This window comes from Halyomorpha halys, unplaced genomic scaffold (genome assembly GCF_000696795.3).
Source record: "Halyomorpha halys isolate HHAL.00 unplaced genomic scaffold, Hhal_1.1 Scaffold890.1, whole genome shotgun sequence".
NCBI lineage: Eukaryota > Metazoa > Arthropoda > Insecta > Hemiptera > Pentatomidae > Halyomorpha > Halyomorpha halys.
In genome coordinates, this window is record NW_027106803.1 from 488916 (window position 1) to 500052 (window position 11137).

Below are 11137 nucleotides of genomic sequence, written 5' to 3' on the forward strand. Positions count from 1 at the left end.
TTATCAAGTCGGAAGAGGAGCATATAAGACATCAGGAGAAGGTCTTTCAGAGGATTCGACAATTTGGGTTGAAACTGTTCCAGAAAAAGTCGGTGCTAGGTCGTGCGCAAAATAACATCTTAGGACACGTGATCTTGGGATAGGGAATCAAGCCTGATCCACAGAAGGTTGAGGCGATCCAAAAGATGGACGTGCCAAGGGATGTTAAGGGAGTTCGGAGGTTGCTAGATACCCTGAACTATTATCGGAGATTTGTGCCAGAAATGACAGAATATTTGGTACTCATTAATAACCTCTTAAAGAAAGTAAAACGAATGATCGTGACCCCTGCCATGGAGAATAATATTTGCAAGTGTATGGAACAACTGCAGAAGAAACCTGTCCTGGCCTTTCCTATCTTTGAACGGAAATTCACTATTACGACAGACGCAAGCGAGTACGCACTTGGTGCGGTGTTATCTCAGGAAGGAGAAGGAGGGGAGCGCCCTGGCCCTGTTGCTTATACAAGCAGATACCTGACGGATGCCGAAACGAGATATAACGCGCTGGAGAGGGAATTGCTGGGGATAGCGTGGGTTGTAGATCATTTTCGACCCTATGTATTCGGCTGAAAATTCAGGGTACAGACCGACCACCGCCCCCTCCAATGGGTAGGTAAATTGAAGGAGTCCTCTGCGAGGGTTACCCTTTGGAAAGAGCTCCTCAATCAATACAATATCGAGATAGCGTATAAACCAGGGAAAGAAAACGTAGTTGCTGATTGGCTGATCTCGAGCGCTTATGGTAAATGCCATCGAGGAAGATCGGGGTGAGCCTTCCGGGGATGTGAGGTAGTTCCTGCGAGAGTGGACGCCAGGTGAAGAGGAAACTAGGAAGGCCAAGACTCAGGAGGCCCGTCATCGGAAGACGATAGTTCAACGGGTGGGAGACCCGTGGAAATGGATGAAGTTGACGAAATAATCAATGACCGAGGCAAATCATCTGGATGACAAGGACGTCTCGAGTGATAAAAGTAGATTATAGCAGCTACGGATGCAGTACAATAAACACCATATGGTCTCAGCCGGGAGCCAGGGAAAACCTCATTTGTCTTGCACTAAAAAATGCGTCGAAGGCCGGGCGGACTTATCATATTTATGTGGGCAATGCGGTTATCTGGGAAAAAATAGGCCTTTAAATCAATCCTTACGGGAACAGATTGTTGCCAAAAAATGGCCATAGCTTCAAACATCTTTTTTTCCAAAAGCGGCTCTATTTCAAGTTTACACCGCTGTCACTAAGTTATCTTCAGTAGTCAACTTTGTTACTCATAAAGTAATTTATCTGTGTACCAGTACTCATGAATTGCTGTATGATTCATGTAATTATTTCTTTATTAGAATTTAATAAACATTAGAATGTTGATTAAACATTAGAATCAAATCCGTAGGTCTAGATAGGTCCGATTATAGTCTAATAAATTAGAAGTTTGTTTTGTGAGAGATGAGAGGTCCGGCTGCGCAGCCGGTATAGATGGCTGAATCGTCTGTTGAGTTCTTGTCTTTTAAGTCTATTATGTTGGTTCCAGGTGAGTCTTTTGTCTAAGATGATTCCAAGAGATTGCACTGTGTCGGATCTGGATAGAGGAATATTATTACAAGTAAACAGCGGACAGAAGCTGTGGCGGAGAGTGAAAGTCACATGGGTGTATTTCGATTCATTGACTTTTATCCGCCATTGGTTGCACCATTGCTCAATCCGGGTGAGGTGTGTTTGGAGATTGAATGAGTCTGTTACAGGATCAGGATATGATACCTGTATCATCGGCATATGTTGCCAGGAACGTGTTAGTATTGATGGGATTGTCAGCGGTGAAGAGGATGTAGACGACAGATATTTGAGTACTGGGAACCACTGCGAATTCGAAAGAAGCGATTTGAGAGGTAGGAATGGAGGATAAGGTAAGAGTTTAGGGTAATATGGACTTGAGCTTGAAAAGAATGCTATACCCGGTCAAAAGCTTGCGCTATGCCCAGAAAGGCACCCGAGCATTATTGTTTCTTTTCAAGAGCTGAAGAGATATAGTCAACGACTGTGAAGCCTTGTTCAACTGTGAAGTGCTTTGGGCGGAGTCCGAATTGATGTGCGGGGAAACTTTGCGATTTAACTATGGATAGGAGGATTTTTTCAAAGATTTTTGAGAGGATTGGAAGTAAGCTAATAGGTCTATATGAAACAGGATTATTAAGAGGTTTTCCTGATTTTAGAAAGAGAATTATTATGGAGCGTTTCCATAGGACAGGAAAGTGGGTTGTTCTAAGGATGCAATTATAGAGATATGTAAGGAATGTTACAGCTTTGGGATGATGTTGGCGAAGGATTTGAGGAGTCAGAAGATCATACCCAGGAGATTTACGAGGAGTTAGCATCCTAAGTTGATATTTGACCTCAGAAGGGGTGACTGCTCTAGGAGGTAAGGAGAGTGAAATTGGTGATAATAGATATTTTACAATAGTTTCGGTTTGATCAGGATGAAGTTCGGGGTGAGCAGTGAATGTGTGAGAAAGGTGAATGGCTAGTTCTTCAGCTTTATCTTTGTTGGACGGAGCCCATGTGCTATCATCTCGCCGTAGGGGATATGAAATATGTTTGGATTTAAGGATTTTTTTGGTCATGTTCCAGAGGGCATTATCCTGAGTAGAAAGGGTAAAGAGGTAGGAGTTGAATGACCGGGATCAATGGTTGGCCAATCCTCTCTTGACTAGTTTGCAGTAATAATTATATAAGCAATGATCAGTAGGGTGTCTAGTGCGTTGCCATAATGTTCTGTACTGGCGCTTAATCTGGATGAGGTCCTTGAGATGTTGTTGGTAGAGGATTTGTCTAGGGTTTACTTGGGACATTATATGGTAGGGAGGCAGACCAGACAGCTTGTTGGATTAGGTTTGTGAAGAAATGGATTGCGTCATCTGGTTTTTCAAGGGGTTTCAGGAAAACTTTGAGATCGATTTGCTCTGTTCGGATTTGGCGAAAGAAATTCTAGTTTACTGGGCCCCTTATGAATGTGGGTGGAGGTAATACAGGAATTGGGGATATGGAGATGGTTAGGATTAGCGGACTATGGTCTGAAGATAAGTTATCGAGGCGTGAAAGGGAAGTGTTTAGAGGTCCTAAGACTTTGTGTAATAAGGTCGCTAGTTCGTTTACGTGGTTTCAAACAATATTCGTATTCCGAAGGAGAATAGAAAGAGACTTAAATAATGCCATTGAATGGTTTCTTGGCGGAGGAATAAGATTGGATACTAGATTTGTAAGTAAGGAGATGAGTGGAGTGATAAGGGATCTAAATTCGAATAGGAAAGAGGTGAGGAGGTTTGTGAGATCAGTAGCGTTAGGAGGGGAGGATACAGGGTATCTGATGATTAGGCTTTTGGGAAATAGATGAGGTCTGAGAAACAGAGACATGAGGATGTTGGGGTCGGGGTTCAGGATAATGGAATGTATGTTGCGATTGTGGCAGGGCCTGAGTCGCCAGTTTTGTTTCTCCAGTCATTTGAGCGAAGAACACTCCTGGTTTGATTATTCTTGAAGGTTTCCTGGGGGGTCTGGTTGCATCTTCTTTTCCGGGAACTGTCTGTATGCTGGATATTTATACGTCTTGCACCCCTTTTAGTTAGCCGGGTGCTCATCTTTATGGCATAGTGCACTCAGAGCAGGTGCTTGCCTAGGCTTGCTGCCTTCTACTGATTTGTGTTGTTGGCCACACTTGACGCACCTTGATAAGTGATGACAATAATGTTTAGTGTGTCCATATTCTTGACATTTGTGGCATTGAACTATTGTTTTTTTAGGGTACGGTTTTTAACTACTACTCTGGTGTAGTATAATCGGCTCACATTATAAATTTCTTCAATTCCAGGTGTTTGTTCAAGGTCAGCGAAGAACAAGGGAACGCTATTTTAATTGATGTACTATTAAGATCTTTGTATTCTTTTAGTACGTTCACAATTTGTCGTACTTTGTACCCCATGGCCGAAAGTTCTTCTTAGATGGCTTCCGGTGGTGTTGAGGGTTGTAGTTGTCTGACGATTATTCTAAGCGCCCTCTCTTGGCGTAGTTGATATGTGTGATAGTCGGCTTTTGTTTCTGCTAAGTGTTTGATTATTTTTCTGTATGGATCTGCGGTACCTGGTATTAATTTTTTATTATTGATGTGATTTTGACATTTATATGTACCTGGATTGACAACTTTATTCATTTGTTGGCAACACATATGAATTTTTAAAATGTTTTTGATAAATATTGGCGGTGGCTTGGATTAGAAGGGCCAGGTTGGGAGTTCATTTCATCAATTGAACAACCTGGGCCCTGTTTCATAATGAAAGCTAATAGTATTAGTTAATAGTACAAGTGTAGAAACTAGTATGGTAATAATACTAATACTTATTTTTTTCACGATAGGGATGACTATTAGATATTATAGGAATTAAAAAATACTAAAGTACAAGTTACTATTGTACAAGTCAGCGTAATTTAATTAAGATAAATCTACAAGACTAATAGTAATAGTTTGTACTTTATTATGAAACAGGGCCCTGGTGTCACAGGCGGTGTATTTCTCATGAATTTTGTTTAGCTGGAGAGTTTCTGGATGTATGGTATTTCCCAGGCTTCAGGCAGATCTTTTAGTGCTCTTTTTACTGGACATCGCCATATGAAAAATATCTCATTTCACAGTGGTGAGACGAAATGAAAATAGAGATTTGTAAGAAGAGAGATTAAAAATATTATAATATAAGTTTACGTAATGACATACGTAATAAACGACGTAAAGGACAGAGCGGTCTTACTTCAGAGGCCTACAGATCTTAGGCTGGAGCTGTTAACTCTAGTCTATGGCTGATGTTAGTATTAACGAACGCTTACACTGTTCACTTAAAAGTTTATAAATAAGTGATTACTCACCTATATTTTAGCTCTAATGTGAGTAGTATAACTTGTTATTACACTGACACTGTTTTTATTCTAGTTCAATAAAATGTACAGTCTATTGTGGGACACGATATAACGTATGTTCAATTGCTAGCTAGCGCATGCGCACTAATCCCTAGATTAAAATTTAAAACTTAACACTCAACTAGTAGGTAAAAATATTTCAGCTAACTGATTTACTTGCGTGATTTAATTATCTATTTCCTGAAACCGTGACATTTAATTGGAATAAGCATTTGAGGTTGATGAATCGGTCTATCAAAAAGATTCATTAGGTGATTAAGATACCAAAAGAGCTAAAACTCTATTTAAACGAGAATCCAGTTGTAAAGATAACAGTCATGTTTACAGAAGTGTTATCGATCACCTTAGTATGCATTCTTAGCGGGCATCAAATTTCAGCCTCCATGTTTGCTGATGATAGCGATGTAAGTCTGCCTGGCAGTTCAGATCATGAGACCCAAGTTGAAGGTGATAATATATATTATATAGTTGGATTAAAAAAATAAATTGACCAATGTGATACATCTAGTAGTAAACTAGTAGATAGATATACTTTTTATTTATCTCGTTCTCAGCACTATCCCATACAAATAGAGCTGATTACAATAATAAAATATAACAATAATTGAGTAAAAACTTCAAAAGATAATATTTAAAAATATTAGTTAGTTTTTTATTACGTCAAATTTTCGAAACATTAAGGATGAGTATGCTCGGTCATGTAGTTATTATATATATCATAAAAATAAGACATAAGGCAATGTTTTAAATTAATAAATATCTAAATAATCAATTAAAAAACAAAGAAGGATTTACACATTTGCATAGTGTGTTCCGATGTGTGAGACAATTCGGGTTCAAGTTGGAGTTTTTTTGCTAATAATCCTAAGGTTATATATATATATTATATTATATTATTTCGGGTAAGTCGCTGAAATATTCTGGACTGGAAACAGCTGGTTGTTTTTATGTTATAATTTAAATGTGCCAAAAAAATAAAAATAATTTGGGATTTTGATAAAAAATAGTTCAAAAATATCTAGGAAAACATAGTTACCGGCTTTTAGTAACATATTAATCTCACAACCCTGTATTTCTTCTCAGTTTCGCCCGGCGGACTCTTTTTCTTTTCTGCCCACAAAGGATTATTTTACGGGGTTGGAAGGTAAATAATTATTACCTGATGTTGTGTGGTAGCTTCTGCGGGTATCTCCTCTCTACGTACGTATCTCGTTCGTGACTCCTCTTAAGAAAAAGTCTTCATATTCTTTTTCTGAATCCACTTCTACCTTACGAGAGTTCCAGGCTAATTACTTTTCATTGGCACACATGAACCCTCTCTGCGGCTCGCAGTTTCTCTAGGGCTTCCAAGCATATGATGGTGTGGAACAGTGTTCACCAGGCACCTCAGGCATCTCTATTATAGGCAGACTGCCCTTCTCCTCTCCTACGTTATAGATTACCAGTCTGCGGTCGCCTTTCTGCCAACAATCCTCCTTAGGTTTCTACACCAGATCTCTCCATCTGCTTCCTCTACTCTCTTGCCTTCCACTGTTCCCTGCTCCTCAACTTCTTCTTCTTCAGTCACTGACGCTCCTGTTACTTTTCCTTTGAACCTCTTGTATGTTCAATTCTTGGCCAACAATGATTCTTTGGTATATGTAGGGGCACTGTTTAGTGATGTGCCTGTCGTTTACGCATTCAAAGTATCTGGTGCTAGGACAATGGGCCAGCAAATGTTTTACTTTCCCGCATCCGTGGCTTTACACAACCTGGGAGCTTCATCTGGTTCCTCCTCTGTGGATCCTCGCTTTCTATCTGGTGTTTTCCTTTTATTATTTTCTTCGGTATGGTTTTGGGGCGTTCCTAGAACAATGGTAATTAACCCTGGTTCAGTGAAGTTTCTATATCTCTATCCGGGGTTCAGCTCAGCCAATGACATCGATTAAGTACCTAGCGCAAATCTTGAAATAGCGATCTGTCGGTAAACCTCCTTTCTTTCCTAACTCCCTAGCTAATTACGCGCCAGTACCTGATGTGTGCCCACTAATTCTGTTAGCTTTAGGGTTAAGCTAACAGAATTTGTGGGTGATTGAACCGGGGCAGGGCCCCCAACATATTGCCCGCTGAATTGCGTCTGTTTTCTGATCTTCCGGACCATCTGGAAGATATCCCCTTCTGGGGCTCACCGCCTTTACTTCGAAGGCCTTCTTTGTCCCCTCTTTTTTCAGGCTTTCATTTGCATCAGGCGATCGTCCCCTTTATGAAAATGGTTTCATTCCCCGATTTCTCCAGTGAATCTTTCGAGGTATACCACGGCTTTTGAATAGTGACCAAGTTTGTGTGGTCTTCACAGGGTTCTTAGATGACCAGGCGATTTCAGCGAGTGACAAGTTTGCTGCAGAGTCATCAACATTGTACAGAAGGCGTTTAAGGAGATTGATTAAAAAAAAAAAAGAAAGTGTGGGCATCGTCATAAATAAAGGAAGCAACGAAGCACTCCCTTAAGAACGGATATAGCATTCAAACAATGAAAGAAGGTAATATTATAAAATATTTAGGATGCACCTTCTCGAGAGAGCTTCAGTTCAACGAAGATTCGGTGACCAAATTAAATGAAAATCTCCTGACAAGCTCGTCACTTCATGCTTGCTTAAGCCCGGGCAGAAGGTTAACATTGTCCACCAATATGTGTTCCCTGATCTTACTTACCCTCTCCAAACTGGTCCCCTTCCAAATATGATAGATGGCATCGACATAATGATTCGCAGGAGAGTCAAATCATTATAGGGCACCCTGCGAACACCTCTACGGCGATGTTGTACGCTCCAAGCAGGTCACAGAGGCTGTAAGTGTGACACTAATAAGAAATAAAATTCAAGGCGAAAATCAAACAAAATATATTTACTTAGCATTAAAGTAATAGGATCGATCGGAAACCACAGTAAATCATCACAGGGACCAAAGTACCCAAAGCTGATGTTTTTATATTCTCATATTATCAAAATGTTCATATTTATTTAAATAATGAAGCATATTTTAACTTTTTTTTTTCTTACCTCCTCCATTATAAATAACAATATTAATTTATACCTAAATATATACAAACGTAACAGGAAGGGCACCAATTACGTTTGTATATAATTAGGTAATATTAGTATTGTCGTTTATAATAAAAAAGGTATGAAAAAAAAATCGTTAAAATATGCCGAAATTAGATGAAATTTCCAAAATTAGTGTCCCATTAGGTAATAAAAGATTATAAATATAAGATATTTACAATCCTTCGACGTCGAAAAATGAAATCATAGAAAAGAAGTTAATAAATTTAAAACCTGTGATTGAAGAATGGTGCCAAAACTGGAGGATTAAAATTAATTCCAATAAATTCCACCAAATCACATTTCCTCTTCGACGTAAACCCATGATATATATAAGTAACAGTCAGGTGTAACTCCAATATCAGCTAATCTATTCCATTGAATGTATATATACAGCTGAACTAGATTCAAAAACATCAGTCTTTGAGTAACAAACGAGTTGGTCATTTCTCTCTCCCCTTTTTCTTTTTTTTATTCTTTGTGTTCTCAAACCTTTAGCTGGTGACAAAACCCGGGGACTTTAAATACGGGGGAGGAATTTTTGTTTTCAAGAAACATTTTCACCGTTGTTTACTCAGCTTTTTTTATTCTCTGTTTTTTTAAAAATAATAGCTTCCAAAAGTATCATCAAACAAGCGGTCCTCAACCTGGAAGCTTTAAACAAAATGGGGTCTAGAACCCACCTCCCATGGAGGTGACTCCTCCACCCCCGGAATTGGCCACTACCGGAAGTTTCTCTATCGGGAGCCCACGCCACAACACTTGAGTGGGTAAAAGTACGCACAGCAACTGCCCAAGGACCTAAGGAAGGCCGCATCTGAGCTCGAACCGTTTACGGGGAAAACAGGAGAACTAAGCCACTTCATAAAAGGGGGTGAGCGACTTATAAGCCGAATTGAAGTCAAGTCCATCGAAAATCTACTAGATAGTGAAGACGTAGAGGCATTAAAAGCAAAGGTCGTCTGCAGAGTGAAAAGGAGCTTCCTAAATCAGATTCAGACGGACGAAGAGACCTCTTGGAGAATTATCAAGAAAATATTAAAGAAGGCCTTCGGAGGAGAACGGTGGGCTCCAGAGGAGAACATATTTATGATGGTCCGAGAGGCAAAGAAACCGAAACAGTGTAGCGGTCAGTATGCCACGGAACTCCTGGCACGCTACAACAGAATCGCAGATAAACTAAGCAAGATGATGGAGATGATCCAAGTACAGGGTCGGATGTAATTCCTATCCATGGTACTGAAGATTCATTTGCCAAAAGAGCTGAGGAAGAAAGAGGGATTTCCAAGAGAGCACTCGTTTGTGGAATGTGCTCAACATCTCATGGATGCAAGCGCTAGAGAGGTGGAGTCCCGGATGGAGGTAGAGGAACCAGGATGGAACAGCGTTGTTTACTATCGTCCCAGGATTAATCAAACAACGTGGCGGAGGAGAGAATGTCGAGATAAACCCAAGGAAAATACTGGAACCATCGAGAGAAGACTGAGTCAGAGAAAAAGAAGTAACGGCCGCCGAGAAGACCACAAGGGCCATTGGTGTGATAAAGCCGGGAACCTAGAAGCACAATGCCCCCGTACCTTTTTTGAATGTGGGACATATTGCCCGATGGTGTCTCTATATGTGTCTGGGGAGGGGGCAAAATAAGCCTGAACCGATGGAAATCAATGCACAGAGATTACGGAGCAGAATCTCTCGAAGGCCGAATGGATCCGTGAGTGAAGTAACGGAGTTTTCTGAGATCTCGGAGACAGAAGCCAAGGGAGGAGACACTGGGCGAGAGGACGGCCAGCAATGCAAGAGAAGAACGTGGACGTGAACAGGAGAAGCGGCTAGAACATTAGGAGAGTCCTGAGGAGTATACGCACATAGGGGCGACCGCACATTGAAAAATCACCATGTGAGAGGAGAGAACGGCGGTTTGCCTATTATACTAGCGAACAGAGGAATAAGCTGCTTGGTGGACACTGGCAGCTCTAACACGATTGTGTGCCGAGTGACCCTTGAGAGATTGAGTGGCAGAGAGAGGGAACTACAGGTCAGAGTATGTAACTGTCAGTTGATCACTCTGGGTGGACCCTGCAGCATTGAAGGGGGAGCAGAAATGGAATTAGACAAGTGGGGAGAAGAGAATAACAATCCATGTAATGTGAAAAATGCCTCGAGACTACCAAATCATTATTGGCTGCGATCTATTGGAAAAGGTAGGAACGAAGATAAGAGACAGTGGGGGTCAGTGGGATATTAGAATTGGAGGGAAGAGATACGGCTGCCAAAAAGTCATGGGCGACGGGAATGTGGGAGTAGGTGCGATTACTCAGGAAGAGAGTTGGAAGAACAAAATACTGACCGAGTACGACGATATTTTTTTCAAAGAAAGAAATGTATTAGGGACCACGGAAAAACTGTGCATGAAATACCTTTGAAACAGGATAGGGTGACCTACATGAAGGAAAGCCGTTATCCACAGGCTCTTCGACAGCACATTAGGAATGAAATAGAAGACAAGCGATAATCGTGGACAGCACTTCACCTTATAACAGTCCAATGTGGGCGATACGGAAAAAGGATGTACCTGGTGAGATCGAAGAAAATTACCGAGTTGTAATAGACTATGCAAGCTCAATGAAAATACGGTTGATGTGAAGTACCCTATTCCTTAGTTCGAGGACATTCTGGACAGGTTGAGCTGTGCTAAAATTTTTAGCACATTAGTTAATTAAAATGAACTCCAGGAACCAGCATAAGACCGCATTCCCATTTGATCGAGGCTATTATGAATTTACCAGAATGCCGTTTGGTCGCGGTGTAATTGCGGATTGGAGAGCCATCACCTCCCTTCTGAAAGGTAATATTGTAAATTTGTTTGTTTTTTTCTGTTTATTTTAGGGACTTAATAAGAAGTTGTCATTGTAAATATCAGTAATAATGTAGATTCTTCTGAAATTGAATAATTTTTGTTCTTTTGCATACTTTGTACATTGAGAGCTGTTTTTTTTCATCATTGTTATTGTTTTTTAATTGTATTTGTATATACCCCTTTTCCTCTTTTTTAATCTCGTGTT

At 40.4% G+C, this 11137-nt stretch overlaps 1 protein-coding gene across 1 annotated transcript in view; it reads left to right on the top strand.

Moving 5' to 3' along the window:
* The first annotated feature begins 5107 nt into the window (after nt 1-5107).
* Nucleotides 5108-11137, top strand: part of LOC106686857 (uncharacterized) — an 8761-nt gene continuing 2731 nt past the window's right edge. Inside the window, exon 1 of the mRNA XM_014430431.3 lies at nt 5108-5442. Coding sequence (XP_014285917.1) covers nt 5313-5442 — 130 coding nt within the window. The 5' untranslated portion in view covers nt 5108-5312. The remainder of the gene's footprint in view (nt 5443-11137) is intronic.